At 38.9% G+C, this 22,135-nt stretch overlaps 1 protein-coding gene across 1 annotated transcript in view; it reads right to left on the reverse strand.

Annotated features, from left to right (window-relative positions):
* ASPH (aspartate beta-hydroxylase) overlaps positions 1-22,135 on the reverse strand; it is a 124,963-nt gene that overhangs the window by 7,844 nt on the left and 94,984 nt on the right. Inside the window, exons 22-27 of the mRNA XM_065668344.1 lie at positions 17,796-17,894; positions 17,100-17,189; positions 13,742-13,879; positions 8,534-8,669; positions 7,461-7,552; positions 1,164-1,297 (exon numbers count right to left, since the gene is read on the reverse strand). Of these exons, the coding sequence (XP_065524416.1) occupies positions 1,164-1,297; positions 7,461-7,552; positions 8,534-8,669; positions 13,742-13,879; positions 17,100-17,189; positions 17,796-17,894 (689 nt within the window). The remainder of the gene's footprint in view (positions 1-1,163; positions 1,298-7,460; positions 7,553-8,533; positions 8,670-13,741; positions 13,880-17,099; positions 17,190-17,795; positions 17,895-22,135) is intronic.

Here is a 22,135-nt window from a genome sequence, read left to right on the forward strand (position 1 = left end):
GGATGAGTAGCATTGTAACACTGCCCCTCTAAACACCCACACTGGATGACACAAAGATAACCAAGCACAAAATTCTCATTGTGTCTGTGTTCTCATACACACAGCAGTGGAACAGAAGGCCAGAAAAGGCATGACCTACAATAAGCTTCATATTTGAACCAGCACTCCTATCTGAAACCACCAGTTTATCATGGCTCTGAACCACCAGGAAGAGAGGAATGAACAAAAAATGCCTAAGATAGGATTTCCTCCTGGCACCACTCTTTTCCACAGTACTTCACCCCACTCCTTTTTTACGGGGGAAGGGATGTAAAAAAAACCCCTTTGGCTGCCAGCAGCAGACATACTTTCAGTACTTTCAGGGAAAATCCTGCCTTTGATTCTGAATGTATAGCTCTTGCCAAAAGCAGCTAAAGTTAACACATTACAGCACAGGCTTGAATGTTTTATCCTTTCTTACATCTCCTCATATTTCCCAGGGGAGCATATACCCTGACTGTAAATGTAAAAGCTGTTGAATCTTACTTTGGTTTTTGTGTCAAGCAAACAGAGACAGAACTGGCCTTCAAGTCAACATAACTTTTCCCTAAGAGGTAAGAATTCTTACTTGAAATGCACTTTAAAGAAATTTGCTACCTCTGTAAGTAATTGGGCCAAATACTTTATAGACGTCTTCAGACTGAAATCAACTTCAACTGGAATATTTTTAACCGAATTAAAACAAATAATATCAGCTAAGAAGGAGGCTTCTGCCAAAACTACAAGAGTATTCCATCATGGTGGTGAGAACGGAGGTACATACAATGAAATCTAAGACCCCCCAAATCAAAACAAATAGAGGAACTCTGCTGACACTCAGACTGGCATTGGCACTGTAAAAGTAAACATAGAGAATCTGTGGACTATACCCACTGTTATTTCCATGCCATAGCAGAGAAGAGCAGCTTTGTCTCTGAAGATTCTTCTGGCATTGTTTGAGAACTGATATTTATATGTTTGTACCAAGAGTTAGTGCGCAAGTTTCTGGTTTAAGGAAATACATTACACCTCCTGAACAGTAAAATATCCCCTACTTATTATTTTTTTTTTAATTACATGCAATCCCATCCCTTTTTCAGCCTTGAGAGAAGTAGAAAGAAAGAACCCCAAAAATCCAACCATACCTGTTCTCTTGGGCACACCGAATCCTGCAGCCTTCCTTAGGTATCACCAAGCCCAAATGCATCCTTAGCCGACAGTTGGTGGGCCCTGTGTGGGGCCAGACATGAGTCCCCGGGTGCATGATAGAATATTTTATCTGCAAGAAGAGAAAGGCAGGCCTTCAACACGTTCAGCTTCACAGCCATACTGCTAGAAGTTCAGGAATTCATTGCATCTCACCCTTGATGACGGGCCAAAAGTGCAATGTCATCTTTTGTTATGGTCTTAGCAACAACTGCTCATTCTCATATCCTAATCATGTTCAATGCTATAGAAAACATGTCTTCTGGAGTGTTTATGCATCCAGGTGTGTGTGCAAAAGTCCATGTTTTTCATTTTGCTTAAAATATACAATATTCATATTTCAATCTGGAAATAATTATCTGCTATCTACAATCAGAAGAATATTTATTTTTTTTTTTTTTACTATGGAAAGGGTTACTGCCACTTTTATTGTTTGAAAGGATGGACTAAAGGAGAAAAGGCCTGTCTTAGCCAGACTGGCCAGCCCTTCTCAGATGACAAAAGTGATGTGAAGGTGACTGTAAGCCTTGTCTGGAGGAACCATGAGATGACAGAATTCAGGATCTTGAGAGAAGGGAGAAAGGCAAAACCAGGATTACCACTCGCAGCTTCTGAAGAGCAGACTTGGACTTATTCAGTGATCTGCTGGGGAAAATCCCATGAAATACAGTGCTGGAGAAAAAAGGGGTCTAGGACAGCTGGTTTAAGTATCACTTTGTCTAAGCTCAATAATGGTTCATCCCCATGTGCAGGAGTCATAGAAACTCAGACAAAGTTGAAGCACAAAAAGGAAGCATACAAGAGGTGGAAGTAGGGTCAGGTCACCCAGGAAGACTGTAGAAACATTTTCTCAGCATGCAGTGATGACATTAGGTTAGTCAAAGCTCTCCTGATGTTGAATCTGGAGATGGAAGTGAAGGGCAACATGTGTTCTATATATACATCAGGAGATCTGAGAATAAAGGACATGGGAAAGGCCTTCTTTGCCTCAGTCTTTACTAGCATGACTGTCTTCTAGGAATCCCAGGTAACTGAGACCAGTGGAAAAGACTGGAGCAAAGACAGCTTAACTTCTGTGAAGAAAGATCAGGTTAGGGCACGTTTAAACAAACTCAAACTGGTCCATGGATCCTGATGGGATCCACACTTGAGTGCTGAGGGAGTTGGACGATGTTGTGAATCCACACTCAATCGTCTTTGAAAGGTCATTGAAACCAGCAGAAGTTCCTGAGGACTGGTAGACAGTAATGTAGTTCCTATCTTCAAGAAGGTCAAGGAGAAGGATCTGGGGAACTACAGGCTAGTCAGCCACACCTCAATCCCTGGGATGGTGATGGAGCAATCAATCTTGGAAACCATTTCCAAACACATAAAGGAAAATAATTTGACTGGGAGCAGTCAGCATGGATTTATGAAAGGGAAATTGTACTTTACTAGCTTGGTGGATGAGGAGAGATTGGTGGATATTTTTTATCTCATCTTTGGTAAGCCTTTCAACAGCCTGCCATGAACATCCTTATTGAGCTGGCGGAGGTCATTGCTAGGCCACTTTCCATCATCTTTGGTAAGTCGTGGGAAACGGGCGAGGTGCCTGAGGATTGGCGGATGGCAAAGGTCACACCAATCTATAAGAAGGGCAAGAAGGAGGACCCGGGTAATTATAGACCGGTCAGCCTTACCTCCATCCCTGGAAAGATGATGGAACAACTTATTCTTGACTCCATCACTAGGCATATCAAGGACGAGGGGGTCATTAAGAACAGCCAACATGGTTTTATGAGGGGGAAGTCATGTATGACCAACCTTATAGCCTTCTATGAGGAAGTGACTAGGTGGAGGGATGATGGTAGAGCGGTAGATGTAGTTTTTCTTGATTTCAGTAAGGCATTTGATACTGTCTCCCACAGCATCCTCATAGATAAGCTAAAGAAGTGTGGGCTTGACGATCAAGTAGTGAGGTGGATCGAGAACTGGTTGAAAGGAAGAAGGCAGAGAGTTGTGGTCAATGGCGCAGAATCTAGCTGGAGGTCTGTGACTAGTGGAGTTCCTCAGGGGTCGGTGCTGGGACCGGTGCTGTTTAATATTTTCATCAATGACCTGGATGAGGGAACTGAGTGCACCCTCAGCAAGTTTGCTGATGACACAAAACTGGGAGGAGTGGCTGACACACCAGAGGACTGTGCTGCCATTCAGCGAGACCTGGACAGGCTGGAGAGTTGGGCGGGGAGAAACTGGATGAAATTTAACAAGGGCAAGTGTAGAGTCTTGCATCTGGGGAAGAACAACCCCATGTACCAGTACAGGTTGGGGGTTGACCTGCTGGAAAGTAGTGAAGGGGAAAGGGACCTGGGGGTCCTGGTGGATAGGAGGATGACCATGAGCCAGCAATGTGCTCTTGTGGCCAAGAAGGCAAATGGCATCTTAGGGTGCATTAGAAAGGGAGTGGTTAGTAGGTCAAGAGAGGTTCTCCTCCCCCTCTACTCAGCCTTGGTGAGGCCGCATCTGGAATATTGCGTCCAGTTCTGGGCCCCTCTGTTCAAGAAGGACAGGGAATTGCTTGAAGGAGTCCAGCGCAGAGCCACAAAGATGATTAAGGGAGTGGAACATCTCCCTTATGAGGAGAGGCTGAGGGAGCTGGGTCTCTTTAGCTTGGAGAAGAGGAGACTGAGGGGTGACCTCATCAATGTTTACAAATATGTAAAGGGTAGGTGTCAGGATGATGGAGCTAGGCTTTTTTCAGTGATATCCAGTGATAGGACAAGGGGCAATGGGTGTAAACTAGAGCATAGGAAGTTCCACGTTAACATCAGGAAGAACTTCTTTACTGTAAGAGTGACAGAGCACTGGAACGGGTTGCCCAGGGGGGTTGTGGAGTCTCCTACACTGGAGATATTCAAGGCCCGCCTGGACAAGTTCCTGTGTGATGTACTGTAGGTTACCCTGCTCTTGCAGGGGGGTTGGACTAGATGATCTTTTTAGGTCCCTTCCAACCCTTGGGATTCTGTGATTCTGTGATTCTGTGACAAACTGATGAAATTGAAACTTGGTAAGGTGACAATGAAGTGTATTGAAAACTATCAGTTAAGCCAGGCTCAGAGAGTTGTGAACAGATGCACTAAGTCCAGCTGGAGGCCACTCATCAGAGGTATACTTCAGGGCTCAGTGCTGGGTACAACACTGTTTCATTGCTTCACAAATTACTCAGATGATGGGACAAAGTGCATTCCCTTCAGCAAGTTTCCAGATGATAGAAAATTGGAGAGGAATGGCTGATACAGTAATGTTTTTCCTGCTGCCATTCATATGGAACTTGTCAGGCTGGAGAAAGGAGCAAACAGGAATCTTATGATGTTCAACAAAAAGAAAGGTGAAGTTCAGCACTGGGGAGGAATAACCCCATGTACCAATACAAGCTGGTGCACAACTGTCTGGAAAGCAACTTCCCATAAACAGACTGTGGGGTCATCATAGACAACAATCTGAACATGAGCCAGAAATATGCCCTTGCAGCAAAGCTGACCAACAGCCAGCAGGGCTGCAGTAAGGAGAACTTTGGCAGCAGTCAGCAGAAGGAGGTTATCCTTCCCCTCTACTCAGATGTGGTGAAATTTATTGAGTGCTAGGTCCAGTTCTATGCTACTTACTATGTGACAGACATGGACATACCAGGGCAAGTCTAGTTAAAGGTTATAAAGATGATCAAGGGATTGAAGCATCTGACATACAAGGGGAAGCGGAGAAAGCTGGGACTATTCAGCCTAGAGAACAGAAAGCACATATAAATACCTGATGGGAGGAGTGAAGATGACGGAAGCAGGCTCCTTTCAGTGGTACCCAGTGACAGGCAAAGAGGCAATGGACAGATATTGAAAAACAGGAAACTCCATTTAAACATTCAAAACAATTTTTTTTTTCTGTGCACTGGAACAGGATGCCCAGAGAGGCTGTAGAGTCTCTATCCTCAGAGGCATTCAAAACCTGACTGGACACAGTCCTAAGTAACCTGCTCTAGTTCATCAAGCTTTGAGCAAGCGGTTGGACTAGGTAATCTCCAGATATCCCTTCTCATTCCTTCTTTCTGTAATTCTACAACAACTGAATCAGGAGGAAGTGTGAATAATGTACAGCAGTGGTGAGAAGCATCTTTTCAACTGAGAAATCTGCACATCTGGCTGGGACAGGGTAACACTGATAAATCTTAGGGTTTAAGGTGTTACTTGCTCTCCAACTGTGACAAAATCAGTAGAAGACAGTGTGTGCCTAATGCCCTAGCTGTTGCCACCATCTGAGATTTCAGCCTACCTGAACCTGATTTCACCTCTGCTACACTGAGGTGCATTAACTCAATTTCCCTGCAGACCCAGATGCAATGCAAATAGCTGGCTAGGCAGGATAGTTACTAATATCCCAGAAAACCATTTTTTTTTAATGCTAATATACCAGCACTGCAGAACGATTACTGTCATGTATTTTATCTGTCCACACAGATCAGCCTGGATATGCCCATGAATTAAATGTATGCACTGTCCTCAAGTACTATATATAAATAGTCCTATTTATAGGACTATAGTCCTATTAGGACTATAAATAGTCCTATTTATAGGACTATTTGCTAATCTACCAATAGATTACACTATGGTTGTAATTTAAAACCCTAAAGGGGTAAGAAACACCCAGAATTAAAACTCCCTGTGCTACTTTTATTTTACTGTTATTTTTAAGACTGACATAATTTTTAATAGTATGATCACTTGTTATTGTTCTACACAGTCCTCAGCAGCACTAAGCAAGTGACTATTTCACATTTTGTTAACCTTTGTCAGTACATGACATGCCCAAAGCATCCTAATAGTCAATCCCCCAGACAACTCCCAATTTCCTGATTTGTTCCCATTGTTTCCATACGTGACTACAGACTAGGTGATATTTTAAACTTAATTTACCAGTAAGAATCTGAGTCATGGATACCATAAGATCAAAATTGTCCTATGCATCCCCCAATAGTGTATGAACTCAAGACTTCTAGAGCACCATTTTTCATATTATCTTACATTTTATATCTTCAAAAGACATGACTACAGCTATAACTGCAAGTACACAATGTCTCTGAAAATCAAATCCTGGTGATAACATGTTGGGTGCTAAAAAATGATGAACAAAACAGTAGCTCTCAGAGAGACTTGCTTCCTAGGATAGGTCAATTTTGGCTATGGATGCCACAGGAAGCAGTTTTCCTGCTGTCAACTACACCGTGTGAGGTCCTCTTTCAGCAGTTATATTCACTATAATCAGACTTTGCAACAAATCAATGAAACAATAGCCTTGTTCATTCTCACAACAGTTGCCATCTAGTGCACTTCTGCACATCAAAGGTACTCGTCTGGTGAACACCTGCTCCCAAGGCTCTGAACTAGGATTATGCTAGCACTGTGTATTCCAACTTCTGCACCCTTAATTTTGCAATGTGATGGTTGTTTTCCTGTAGTTATTACATATAAAATACAACAATTTGGAAAAAAATCATGAAAAATTCTGTCCTACAGATTCAGGTGTCTGTGATGGGCCATTCATTCAACCACATATGTATTAATCCATACCACATAAGTCTACTGCATGATTTAATGAGGTTAATTTGTAGCCAAGTAGACCAGGCACTTGGGTTGGTACCCAAAGCCACAGCTCATGGGTGTGAAATTTCTTTCCTTTACCATTAGGAAAGAAGCATATGACAGCAGTACTCTTGTTTGGCTTCCATGAGGCGATTCTCCTGTCTAATGCAACCAGGCTGGGGTAGACAGTGAGAAACTGGCTCACTGAATGAGTCTTGTAAAGTTAGGTTCAGATCAGAAAAAAAAAAAAGAATTAAGGTTAGAAGGGACCTAATCCAACCTTCGCTCAAAGCAGGATTAGCCATGAGCCAGATCAGGTCACTTAGTGCTGGGGTTTAGTGAATCATTACTTATTGGTTGACCTATGGCAAATAACTACCTAACTACCATGAGCTCTCAAGAACTACAAGGTAAAATGGCTCAGCTAGAGTCCATAGAAAGGTTTTGACTAACATATTTCATCCTACATTTACCGAGGGCTAAAACTGGGCATATTTTTACTCTTAACTCCATTGTGTGCTTGAGGCATAATTAAATATACCAAAGTCATACATCTCTCCATACACATTCCTCAAAATCCCCTGCTCCCAGCATTAAGAATTAGTAAAAAAGAAGTTTGCCAGGTACCTGCCCTCTTCTGCAGCCAGTAGCTTCCGGGAATCTTTCCAATAAAGCACATGTTTTTGGAACACTTTTACAAGCATTCTCATTTTTTCTTCCTAGTGAAAATAACAGCCAGAGCATTGGTAAGGGCAACGACCAAATATTTCCTTGTTTCCTGCTTTGCAGAAAACAACAAAGCTATCAAAGAGCTGACACAGAAAGACACGTAAATATTATTATTCCCATTTTACAGGTTGTGAAACAGAAATAGTTGAACATATCAATATCAGAGCAGCCTGCACATCTTTGCTTTTAAGTTATTTGTGAAGACTAGGATTTCCATATTTTTTTAAATATTATTCTAAAAATATAAACAATAATGAGACTGCATAGAAAAAAAAAAGGCCACCAACATCATACATTTTTGAAAACAGATTATATTTGGATATAAGTTGCTTTTAATATTTTAAGCATGATTCTAAAAGTATAAACTATAATGAGACTGCATAGAAAAAAATTGTGGAAAAAGCCACCAACATCATTCTGTTTCAACACCAGATTATATTTTGATATAAATTGCTTTTAATATTTTATTTTACAGAACTCTTTCATATGAAGTCTTATATAACATGATTATAAAAAATAGTCTCTTAGAAGAGACTTACAAGTCTTGGGCCTCACTCTGCACAGCTCAGGGATAGGGCAGCAAGCTTGTAAGTCATATTCTTTTGCTCATACAATTTCTCACCTTGCTGACAATACAATATTGAGGATGTGTCTTCTCCCACACTCCCGTCTTCCCTCAGGCTGCTCTTTACTATGCATCACCATGCGAAACGTTGGCAGCCTTGTATCACTTGAAGGAGTATTACCTTCAAGGGATTCTTAGAAGTCCTTCAAGACAACATGGTTTAGAATAAAGAACTCTTGTTCACTGTCACAAAGATCCCAAATGCTATTTTATTAGTTCCCTTCTTCTGCAGGTTCAGTGATTATATAAAAGGTTCTGGAAAAAAACTGTGTTGCTACTCCTTATTACACTGTATTAATCTGAGAAAATGAGACAGGGGAAAGAGAAGAAATACAAAATGGTTTACCTTGTTGCCATAAGGTAAACTGGCTCCAGTCTCCTTTTTCTCGCAGATTCTCATCTTCAGGCAGGAAAAGGCTTCTTTTCTTATCCATCACAGCAAGCCCCTCATCCCGAATGAGCTTCCAATTTTTCTCTAAGGACTGTTGTAAGATCCAAGTTACTGCACAGAGAACTTACTGCGTTCAGTTTTAGTACTGTTTTCATTTTTCCCTGACATTATTAACTTTTTTTTCTTAATTTAAAAGCACTAAAAAAAAAAAAAAAATGCTCATCATCATTACCAAGTTTCTTTATCCTCATTTCCCTTCTGACATATTAAAGCAGTAAACCCAACTGTCACGGCATTCCTCCGATTCAATTACATTTAGATCGTAAAATTTCAATAATCCCCAGCCTCTTTGCAGGATAGGCCTCACTTTGACTTGCTTTCTGATTAGCCTAAGGGCTCTTTAACAGCTCATTTTGTATTGCGAGCTAACAAGCGTATTAATCTTCTTAAACACTACACACCTTACCTGGAAGCACTCCTGCAACTACAAAACCACTCATAACCCGTAACTCCAGGCTTTGGCAGAACATTCCAGTTCAAAGAGGACAAAGGTAAACACACAACTTAAGCTGAAAGCTATGATTTAAACCTTCAAAAAAGTTTGCAGAGATTCACTTGCACATGCTGATGATATTGAGAAAGATCAGATAGGACTTGAAATGCCAGGTAATGATTTATGGACACAGCCATTCAAAATGTGTAAGCTGCCTTGTACTTCATACATACCAAACCCACAAAATAGTACAATTAAAATTTCTGTTCTCTGCTGCCTTAGGACATTACATTTGTAAAAATCAAATAGATTAGAAAATCTTTTATTCTACCAATTATAAATCATTTTAATGTTATAGCAATATAAATGAAAAATTCACAGTGTAACAACAGATCTGGATAAAAGCAACTTCCATTTCCCAGCTGCTTACTTTGCTTACTAAACTTTATTTGTGTGAACAGTTTTCATTTTCTCTTTCTGCTCTTGAACAAAGCATTTCTGCTGCTTTGTCACCTCTAATCTTTCACTAATGCCCAGGCTGAAAATTAAACTGCAGAGATGGGTGTTTGCCCTTGCACTTTCAAGCTTCTTCCCCAACTTACTGGCTACAAAGTGATTTGAACATGTCATTGATTTTGAACTAACTCCTCAATGGTTTTAGACATAACTTCTTCCCCTGAGATCAACAGCATCTCTGTACTCCTGAAAACCTGATCTCATCTATAAAACACACTGATAGTGCTTTACAATGAGTAATAGGTAGCTCCTAGGTAGAAATGAAGCCAGAAGATCAAATGCCTTGATCTCCCTGATTTTACAGACTCTTAAACGTACCTTGGATGAGTAAGAATGAAAAACACCATTAAAACATAATGACTAAGTCCATGTCTTGGACTTACAGCTCTTGACCTGAGAGCCGTTAGCTACAGAAAAAGTTAAATATGCTTATGCTTCATGGTATGTAGGGATGCATGCCTCAGGTTAGAGCAACAAATCTGTATTATATTTGGTGCGATATCCAGATTCCAAGTGAAGAACTAGGTGGCAACCAGCATTGAGAACATATGTGCTTGTTTCCTAGCAGCTGATTCCCATAAACCCCCATATGGCTTTTTAAACACAGTTCCTAACAATAATGGAAGTTTACAGTTGCTTTACATCTGGCAACAGTGTAGATTTTATTGGCAAAGGCATTACTATATTTAAATAGGGATTTCTAAATATTGGTTTATTTTTATGAGTGACTATTATATTAAAAGAATCCTTACTCTGTGCTGTCAAACCCTTTCAATGCATAACTACTGACTGCACGTCCATTTTAATCCATTGGACCATAAAATAAAAACATGGTGTAGACTTTAACCTACTTCTCTTTGCTACTGAAAAAGAGGAGGAGAGTATTCATGATCAGTTACTCTGTCTCAGCTGGGGAAACACTGACAACCTCCAAGTAAGGCGCAGTATTTTAAACCTTTCAAAATAGATTCATTGCACACATTGGGTCACTCACAATGCTTAAGCATCAGCCCTTGTACGCATCATCTCTGCTCTTTCCAACACGAGGCTCCCCTTAAAGCATCCAGCCACACTTTAAATGCACATTTCAATTTAATTTCTCTATTAAATATGAATGTTTAGCTATTATTAGAGAAACCATTAAGCCCTAGCTGTCACTCTATGGAAAATATTATGGATATGTGGTGCTGCCAGTAGCTTAATTCTCTTTCGGGCTTTTCTTGCTGCACTTGAAACTTTCAATTAATAAAATCTAAGCCATCAGAGAAAACTGATAATACAAGATCTACTTTAATCAATCATCTGTTCACTGTAGTACATTATTGGCAAAGCATTTTCCAGGTCCTTTCCAAAAGTCAAAGGACACAGCATGAGGAAAGGACAAAGTTACCTAGGTCATTACCTATGTATTAATTTCAGGCTGGTGAAAAGACTCTAGGATCCAATAGCATTTTACCCCTTTCATTATTTTTTAAAATGAGCACCAGAACAGAAGAGTAATGCTGAGGTTCTACAAAAGGTACCAGGGAACGATGCAATGACTCGGTAAGAAAGGAAAGCTAATTGTCCCAAGGGAATAGGACAGGTTTTCAAAGGTAAAAGAAAGGTTTTCTTTTAGCTGAGCTCAAACAAGAAATTTTCTTGACTCTTCGGATTCAAAGGCCTGAAATACCATAGATCAGAAACATCAGCAGAACATTTCTACATACATCACTTGATACTAAACTAAAGGTTTATATTTTCTGCTCTCTGTGAAACCAGGGAGAAACCCTTCCTACTCCTTCAAGGAAACTACAACAAAATTAAGCCTTAATGGGTCACAGCTAGACAGAAGCAAAGTACTACTAAGCAAGATTTACCACCATCATACATATCCTGGTAAGTATTACTGACATATTTGCAGTCTCCCCAGACATCCAGGCAAGTAGGTAATAGAGAAGGAAATAAAGTATGAGGCTGTCATCTTTAATCTTACCCATCAGACAGTTAAACATCGAGCCTAAATTAATTGCCTAGGCTTCCTTTTTTAGTAAATCAGTAGGAAAGTTAACACCAGGAAGGGAGACATGCCATCTTTAGACAGTTATTTAACATAGTAAAAATTAATCATCCTCTAGAAATACTTTGATACCTGTAAACTAGATCACTAGTAGACAATATGCCTTGCATCTCTATGACTACAGTTGAGCTGAATTCCCCTCAGAAGGAATTCATTAAACTGAAAATACTGAAAAAGGACAATCTTTTCTTCAGGCTTTTGGTGGAAAAAGCATTGTCAAAATTCACATCTCTGTCTCTAGTGCCAAGAAACTATATGACCCTTTATAATAAAATCAAGCCAGGTCTTTGCGATAAGATGCCACTGACCACAGGTGTGCTGCTTAATAGAATGAACCAAAGAAAGCTGCCAGAGAGTCTGGTTTTAGAGCTGTCTTAGTTAACCACAAACAAATCTTCAGTTAGCATTGTTAAACTATCAAGATACTGAGAATCGTCATCCACATTTAACAGCAAGCAGTGAAACACAGGGAGAGACGGTCAGGGCCTCCAATGCTTCATACAACAAATTTGCATGCCAAATTTTATCACTTGGATTTGGTAGCATTTCCCACACAGATGTAAGAGGAATGTAATGAGATGAAGAGGTAAAAAATAATGTTGGGTTTTTGTTGTTTTTTTTGGTTTTGTTTTGTCTCTACTAAAACATGTACAGAAGTTGGAACACTTCAGAAATTAATAAACCCAGTGTTTTCAATGATCTTTTGGCATTTTCTGGAGAACACTGCTTCAAATTGTGCTTTCAGCATTGTATGTTACTAGGGTCAAGCCTGCTTTCCTTCAGAACTTTCTTGAGTTATTGGGGAAACACAACAATACAAATATTTTTTCCTGATGCATTTAACTTACATTTGAGGTTTATACTTTCAGCTGTGAATGTTATCTTGCAGAATGCAAATCTTACCACCCCCAAATTATGACACATATGTAAGTAAATTTGCAGCCACAATTTCGACCAGATTCAATGACATGTTGCTAGTAGCATAGCTAAAAAATATATCACAGAATGGCTGGATTGAAGAGGTATGACTGGGTTTCAGAGAGCTAGCTGTGCTGTGGAGGTCAGGGGAGAATTTCCACCCTTGTTGGTCTTCTGAACAGCTCTCCTAGGAGCCACATAGGATGCTGATCCAAATCAAGAGCTCTATATATTGACTGATCCATCTGAAAAAAATCCCTTGCAGGTGGAGCCCTGACCATTTTATAACAGGAAACTCAATTCTTTCAGCCTTCAAAGCTGACTTGTCTCCTAATGCCAAGAGTAAGGAGACCATTACCTTCTGTGATTTAAGAATTTGAATGGCTTACTGTAAAACATCACTGCAGATAGCTCTAAACCATCAATAAAATAATATATATTCTTTCCTTTTTGTTTGGCAAAAGTATGATAAGAAGTTCCCCGTTTCTCCATCCCTTTTATGGCAGAAAGTATCTATTCCTACACATACCTCGAGTTCACTAGAGGACCATTTCAGATCTTCCCAAACACCAGTCCATAAAGGTAATTGCTTTTTTGTGCGACTAAGATAACAGTGGAGAATCACACTTTAATATAAATTTCCTAGCCTTATTCATGCTGCCATCAAAATTATAACAAAGAATAATCTTCCTTTTGTAATTTCTTTCTAATAAAAACATCCTTTTATAGTAGGTTATCATGTTATATAACTAAGTATAAAAGAAAAAACAACCACTGAAAGAACTCCTCTTGCAAATAAATTATTTATGTAGAATAATCTGCTAAGCCACATACCGATAATTAAAACATACAGGGAAAAAATGTTCTTCCCCCATTTTAATTCTTACTTTTTAAGGATTGTTATAACCATTATTAAAATATTAAAAATTACGCAACTTGGGAAATGAAAACTTATTATGAATAACAACCAGACTACTTGCTTTGCAGTAAATAGAATTTCAGCTCTTCAAAGTTCTTTTTTCTATGTTGTTATCTTTTGTTAAATCCACCTCTGGGCATCTACACTTGCTTTGCTTACCTTATAGATTAGCATTTTCTCTGTTTAATACCTTAGATAATAGTTGTCATTATAAAAAAAATAAATAAATTCAAAGTATACAGAAAGAAACTGCCTTACCTTCACCAGTTCTGTATAACCAGTTTCTTTTGCTGTCCACCAAGGCTGAGCTTTCAGTCCCTTGACATTGTAGAGGGAGCGCTGCCACACTGATGCGAAGTGACCTCTTTGGTATCCAAGTTCATACCACTTGTATGCCTAAAAGATTACAATTGTTAACAACCGAATTCATATCAGCCAAGCTCCTAGACCCAACTAACATTCCCAAAATAGATTCATTGGCCAAGGCTGTCCAATCCATAAGCAAGATAGGATAATCGTCTCACAACCATTCACACCAAATATGGGACAGTAATCTAGTTGCTCCCCTTGGATTTGGGACATCCAATTGTTTCTCATTTAGGTCAACTCTGTTTTCTCTGTTTCCATTATCAACCTATAAATTAAAGATGATTGCCTTCTGCTTCCAGTAGAGATGCTGCAGTGATGAAAACACTGATGACTTTGTGGATCTAAATTGTTACTTAATTATTTAATACATATATGCACTTGAGTTTCTTCAAATGCTTGTTGCCACACCAGAACTGATCACATGGTAGAAAACTACTGAGGTAAATACTTCATCTTCCTTTGTCTTACTCTCCCTTTCCACAAGCTGCTTTACCCCTGTACAGCAGCAAAACAAGGTTCTGCAAAGAAAGAAAATGAGATGCTTGGAAAGAAAAGATCCAACATGAGTAGCACTGTGATGAAACATATACAGAGAAGATTATGTATAGCGGCCTTCTTCCTGTCCAGCACTACTGCTACACCTGAAATATTTTAGACAATACAAAAAACAAAAAGGAGATGACAAGACAGCTAAGTAGGGAGATATGAAGATAAGTCCAGAGCAGGGGGACTGAAGCAGGCAGCAATTCCTGCCTCAAACAGAAACAGTCCAAAATCCTCTACTTGGAGTCATGCATAGAGTCCCTCTCTAGCTACAATGCTTGAAATTCACTCTCTACCAAGCCTGCAATGTATCAGATTCACTTCCACCTAAGCATCACTCATCCAAACTTGGACCATTTTTTCACACTCCTTTACCCAGCCTAATATCTGTTCTTACCTCACTCTACCTAAAACAGCCTATCATTTCAACCTTGTGCTTCCACTTAATAACACTCTCCCCACATCTTATCATTAGCTTCTTTCCCTGGCCGTGCATATCTCCTTGTCAAGTTCTCCTCAACAAACCAAACCTTCCACTTTTGTTTCCAGCAGGAGTACAGAAAATCTGAAGATGAACACTGTCCCCAGAAGCATTCTGGTATGGTAGTTTTCCTGCATGACTATTTAAATTAGGTTTTGTTTTTTCAACAAGAGTCATTTCTTCTCCTATAACTCATAAGCATATGACAGTTGTCCATCTATCTGCCCACATTTGACGTTAAATCTAAACCAAGTGCCTGGCTGAGACAAAAACCACATTGCTAACTCTTAAGATAAAGAAGAAACATTTTATGTATGGGTTCTAATAGAAAGCAAAATATATAATCAAATAAACACATCTCTAAAGCAACAATTCATGTCAACTTTTTATTAATGTTTACCTTGAAGCCATGGGAACAGTTTGTGACTTACTAAGACATACAAAAAGCTACTGGAAATTCTTCATGCAATGGATTATTTCTAAAAATGTCCAGGTGTCATCTCAGAGATCTTTTATTTCACAGATGTAAGGTAAGAAATCATAGAATCACAGAATCATAGAATAGTTAGGGTTGGAAAGGACCTCAAGATCATCTAATTACAACACCCCTGCCATGGGCAGGGACACCTCACACTAAACCCTGCCACCCAAGGCTCTGTCCAACCTGGCCTTGAACACCTCCGGGGATGGAGCATTCACAACTTCCCTGGGCAACCCATTCCAGTGCCTCACCACCCTTACAGTAAAGAACTTCTTCCTTATATCCAATCTAAACTTCCCCTGTTTAAGTTTTAACCCGTTACCCCTTGTCCTGTCACTACAGTCCCTAATGAATAGCTGTTCCCCAGCATCCCTACAGCCCCCCTTCAGATACTAAAGTACTGTAAAGAATGCTGACCTAATGAGTACCCAGTCAGCAGAAAGTTCTCCAGTATGAACTGTGTAGATAGATGGGCTATAATAAAGTCTATGTATGTGATCTTTCTCAAGCCTAGTCCATCAGGTTAGCTTTCTTTTTTAATAAATCATGGAATTTTTATTGCAGTAACCTATACATATGGTAGATTTATAACATTGAAACGTAGTAATATCTGAATTTTGTAAGTCAGAGTGCCTTCTCTGAAATATTCTTCCAATTAAGTTGGGATTTTTTTTATATTTAAAAGTTCATTTACAATTGAGAATCAGTAGGCCTCGTTTTACACTTATACACAGAGTCTGCTTGCACGTTCTGTCTCTCTGTCTGACTGTCCTTCTCTCAACAGAAAACCAAAAAGAAAGTCCCTGTATGCTTCCTTTCCAACCCTAACTATTCTATGATTCTATGATTCTATTACAAGATAACTGACTAAAAAGAAGTGCATTTCATGGCTCTTTTCCACTATGCTTTTTTATGCTTATTCTCTTCACATTTCCTACTGAGGAACCTGTATGGGTTTGGTGGTGTTTTTTTGTTGTTATTTTTATATTCATACCTGTAGTAAAGTTCATTACTAATAACATTCTTTAACAAAACCCTTTGATCCCCTATCATAACAGGAGGGCTAATTCACACATTCAAGTTTGGCTTTAAAATGAAATATGGTTTTAAATTAACAAATTAGAAATTCATATGGCTTCCAGTGGCATATGTTTGTTTTCATTGGGCACACGACAGATTTGTTCACAAATTTCTGCTTTTCTGATCTCTTTGCTAATTTCCTTATTGAACATATACCATAACTCAGCCCACACATTCAGTCCTCTCATGGTCTTTTATCACATACTTGCTGGTGCTCATGGTCACTTCGGGAAAGAAGAAAGGTTTGCGAAACACTCTTACACTAGAGCTATAACAGAACTTCTATACAGTGATATACACTTAACTGTATTTTTTGAAGTCTGGTTAAAATCTTTGTTTTAAGCGGTAGGAGCACAAAACAGTCTCTAAAAACACTGTCACTGAATTGCCAAATGAATTCTGTTCCCTCAGTTCAAACTACTCCATGCAAGCTTCAGAAGATTGGGTTAGTTCTAAAGCAAGCGATGCTAAGAGGTCTTTATTGCCACATCAATGGCAGATTTTTTGCTGTTGCTCATCTTGACCTCTATACACATATACCAGATAGTTGTTGCAACAGACCACTCATGTTTTCAACATTGAGCCCACCACTGAAGGTTCTTCTGGATTCTGCAGTCTCTCAGAGGTTTAGACTTTGAAGCAAGAACACATTAAATACGTACGTCTTTGTCTCCCATTCTCTGCAAGGCATCACCGAGATGAAAATAAAAGCGTCCATCATCTGTGCCAGGATCACCAGACTCTAGTCCTTCCTATTAATAGAAACAAAAAATGTGTTAGAGAAACTTCAATAGGACCTCTAAAAGTAACCTGGAACTTAGGCTGTATGAATACAATACTTCAGTAAAAAGCTATTGAGAAATGTTATCAGTTTTCCAAATTCCATGGCCCCTCCGCTCAGTCCCTTCAAGACAGAGGTGTATTCAAAGATGGACACTTACCCCATACCCTATAAACATATACACAACTGGTTTAGTAAGCTGAATTAAGGCTTTATTTTGTAGTACTTTCTTCCCAAACACCCAGAAGTGTACACAAGCCCTCTATGGATCTTTCAAGAACCTTAAGTTTGCAGCATACTGCCAACCTCAGCACAATCACAGCTCACAGTACACAGCTTACAGTTGTGTACTTTGGGTTAACAACTAATAAAACAAATCCATGATATTCACGAATTGATGAGTCTCAATGTACAGGCTTGCTCCAGGTCACAGACAGCGATCCAGCAATGTAACTCCAACAAGTAGCTTAAACTGTGATTTGTAATTCATATGCTCCTAGCTTGACATGTTTTATACGTTTCAATTATATTTTTTTTACTAGTAAAACATTTACTGCAGGTGAGAAAAGAAAAATACCTTTAGATAGGGTATGCTCTCTGCTATCTTGTTTTCTGCCTTCAGGATGAAGCCATAATGTACTTTGGCAAAGCCATCATTTGGAGCCAGGCTTAGAACCTGCATGAGAGCAAATCAATAAAATTCACACATGTATGGATCTATGCAAATTAACACACCTATGTACATATTAGTATTTAGTAATGCAATGACATTTTCTTCCATTGCTGACTCTCAGATGAATTCTTGGCTTGGCTGTACTTTTTTTCCCCATTCACTTTTGTGCTTCTCCAGAAATATCTACTACAAACCAAACTTTAAAGTCTCAGAAGTAAAAGTATTACAACCAGAGTCTCTGAATTGCTTTTTGGTTTAGTTGTCTGTCCTTCTCCACCCTCTCTTTTGGTGTACAGCATGCTACATTACACAATTAACACCATTCATGATAGTTGTGTGCTACGCTATTTGACCAAGACCAAGACCTCACAAGCTAAATTAAGCTAAAAGATTTTGTACCCTGAACAAGATTTAGACACCATTGGAGTATAACCTAGCTTAGTTTTGCAGGAAAGGAAAACGCATAGGCAAACATCCAGAAAAGGATATTTCATGGGGACTATGCAAGAGAAAGATTTGTGAGGGACAGCTGTAGAAAAGGATCAGTGTATGAGGGAGTGTTTCAGGGAAAAGTGTGAAGCGAGCTGGCCTGAGCTCTGAAAACATGTACTCCCAACATTACTGAGATAATTTAAGTGTATTTGGTCTGCCTCATCCAAGGTGGAAATTAGAGAATGCCTTGATCTACTTTCCAGGTCCACATTTCTATGATGTATATATTCAACATCATTTGTAGTTCTATGTGATACCAATTACAAGGCCAAGTTAATCTGTTGTTACACCTCTTTTCTTCTTAAAATAAGGGTGGATGGTCTTATCGGGATCTGTGAGGATCATCACAAGAGCCTGGCAGCTGGTGGAATTACAGAGGCTGATACCTGCTGAATGTCTAACACAGCTGCTAAATACAAAACAACGGACAGATGAGCAATTGCTCTTGCCTGAATCTATTTTTGAAGCTACTAAACTTACGCCATGGATAAAATGTCTGAATGCATTATAGCTATATCCCTCTGCCTTTTCCAGTCCCTGTCTAACCTAATCTTTCAATCAAAGTAATTGATTGAAAACAACAACAAGTTCTCTGGTCCAAATTCTCTGCTTCCTCAAACCTTACTACTACATCTAAGGAAAAACCAAATCAGCACAATGAGGGTATAAAATGTTGAGTTAAAAATAGCAGCATTTAACTTCCTTTTTTTGCAAAAAAGAGCTACTATGAAGGATCTATCAATTTGGGAATCTATCTGAAGTCCATAATATGACACATTATTTGCAAAAAAACGAACCTGGCAAGTCAGAGTAAGGATGAGCTTGACCCCTAGTATAAGAATAGCATACCACCTTACACATCTTCTGCCTTTTGACTAGAGCATTCTGTGCATAATTATTTTGATCCAAGAATCTGTACCTGCAGGGTGAAATAAAATGACTGACAGAAATATTTATTAGATATATAATTTTGTTGCAGTTTCTTTAACTATAGGATAAAGCTATATGATTAATTAAGACAGAATAGAATTTTCTGTATTATGGTTCATTTAAACTACGCCGAGTTGCATTAAGGTATGATCTACATTCAGAGCCCCTAAAGAGAAGTGAAGAGATACAATCAGCAGAAATTACACTGGAAGTATTTAATGTAAATTGTATTACTCTGTTGCTGTTGCTGCATGCAATATTAATTATGTTTAGAAATAAGTTTTACTAAACTGCTCATAGCTCATTAAATATTAATCATGAATATAGAAATTAACCTCTGGGGCTACCAATGGCTAATTAGCCAGGGCAAAGTACTGCGTTAATGTGGGTATTCTGCTTTTGGTACCTGAGATAGCTAAATCAGAGCTGGCTTATGTACATCTGAATAATGCTGCACTGAGCCATGCAGACATGCCTCAGCATGGCAGGCAGAAAAAGTGCTATTAGCAGAGTAACTGGTCTTATAAAATTCTCTTCCACTATATTTTATTATTATCTGTAGATCCTTGAAAACAAAAATAGCTCTAAATTCCACAAGGGCTACTTTAAATATTATGTTTTCTTTGAAAATAAAAATAGTTCTGAATTCTAGGAGGATTACTTTTACCATTATGTTTTCCTGTCCCTAAGAGTAATGCTCAAAAGAAAATGCTCTAATATTAGAGGCAAAACTGAAATTGTCTCCAGCTGGACACTATTTTCCATCTGTGGTTCAGCATAAATTCTGGCAAATGCATACTAGAAAAGTGTATTTGTGTTAGACTATACTACATTATAGCTCTAAGTACGAAACTCTCTTGATCTGAGGTGCAGTGTTTATACACATCACTTCCGCAGCTAAAAGAAGGCACATATTCAGAGTTTTGAAATAAAAATGCGATTATAATACTTCAACATCTGCTAAGACATAACAGATTTGGAATGGAAAATAACAATTGAATGGAAAATAAGTAAACTGGCTATTAAATGTAAAGAAGAAAGTTTCATTCACTAGGATTTCTTGCTCATCTATTCCAGTTCCCTGAAGCTGATGCAAGCTGGAGTTAGTCTGGTCTGAAACGGTATATCCCAATGTAGGGGACAGTGCTCTTGAAGGATCCAGCTAGTTGTGTGTGCTCAGCCCATGCTTACACTGAATTAAGATCAAAATGTTCAGCAGGAAGCAAAGGACGAAACTGGTACATTTTGGCCAGCAGTTTCCCAGGAAATGGGGAATTTGGAGTCCAGATTCTCCTGCACAGAAGAGTGTTAAATTACTTGGGAACTTGCCTGAGGAGCAGAAACAAGTACCACATGCACAAGAAGTTAGACATCCATGAGGAATGGAACCAGAGGGAAATCAACAGAAAGCTGAGCCTTTAGTCAAACAAGGGATGTGTTTTCTTGATGATGAGTCCTGTGCTCTGCTCTCTCTTTCCAGATGTCCATGCCTTCTGCATTAAAGAACACTTGCATAAAATGTACAAACACCCTTACAGTGGGCACCAGAACCCAGGACTTATAAATATTGGAGGCATCTACTGTGCAACACTGAATTCCTGCTTTCGTCTCCACTCTCTTATGTTTTTCTATCAAAAGTCTAACTTGTCCTACACTAGTGAGAAGGATTCAGCTACACCACAGAAATTTCCCTGGCTTTAAAAAATTCATGGGAAGAGGAAGATGTCTCCTGAAAGGCCCCATAACCACCCTTCACAGCTTGCCCTTCTCTTTATTGACTATACAGAGAACTTGAGTAACTATGGTTGGAGCTCCAAACAACATATCAATCACTTTCTAAACATGTATTGCAACAGCTAAGCGAAGCTGTCAAGAGAAGACCATACAGCCCCTGAGCAATCTGCCCAAAATCATGTAAGAAGCCTTCAGTATAACCAAGAATAAAAGCAAGTACACATGAGCTTCTCTCTGTTTGGCTATGTCTCCTTTCTTAAAATTCTTAACATAAATTTATCCTGAACTACAAGAAAGAAAAAAAAAAGACATTCCTGTGTTGGAATTCAGCCTGAGGAATAGCCAGAATGATTTTTAAATGCAATAAATCCAACTCCTTTTAAAAGGTATTTATTTGTTGCTCTTTTACAAGGACAGAACATCACTATGATCTATACTATTTCCGTGGTTAGTGAACTGCAAAACAGAGTAATTATGTTGGATAAAGACCATGGAAGCATGGAAAAGAACATATTAAAAGCAGACTAGTTCTTATTTTGCATATCTGCTCTTAATCAGAGCAGTTCTGAAGTATATGAAACTTGATATCAAAGTAATTATATAGCAAACTCATTACATTCTTACACTTATAAAAAGTCCTGTGTTTATCTATACTGAGAAATTCTAATAACTATATTGTTTGCAGCAAAATAGTGGAAAATTGCAAAGGAAAATCTTGCTCAAAAGGAGTATGGTTTTGTTTTCAAGCTCCTTGTAGCTTAAGAAGCAGGTTCAGTTAATATAGTCCATCTTCAAAAGCTGATGCTTCCAATCCTCTGAGAAATTCTGACAGCAGGCCAAAAATTATCCAACAGAAATGTTTTATGGAGAGACCTACAAAGTAGCCAAAGGAGCAAAGCAAACATTATTCTGGCAACATCTGAGACTACCAGAGGAGCTTGAAATTAAAAAAAGGGCATTATCAGGGTTTGGCTTTTGCTTCCAACCATGTGGCCAAACATCCTCTTCCTCTTTGAGAAACCACATGAGATGAGAATCCCCTCAGACTTGACGTAGGGGATGGAAAACTGGGCTTATATTCTCAGAAG

Source organism: Lathamus discolor, chromosome 2 (genome assembly GCF_037157495.1).
Source record: "Lathamus discolor isolate bLatDis1 chromosome 2, bLatDis1.hap1, whole genome shotgun sequence".
Lineage (NCBI taxonomy): Eukaryota > Metazoa > Chordata > Aves > Psittaciformes > Psittacidae > Lathamus > Lathamus discolor.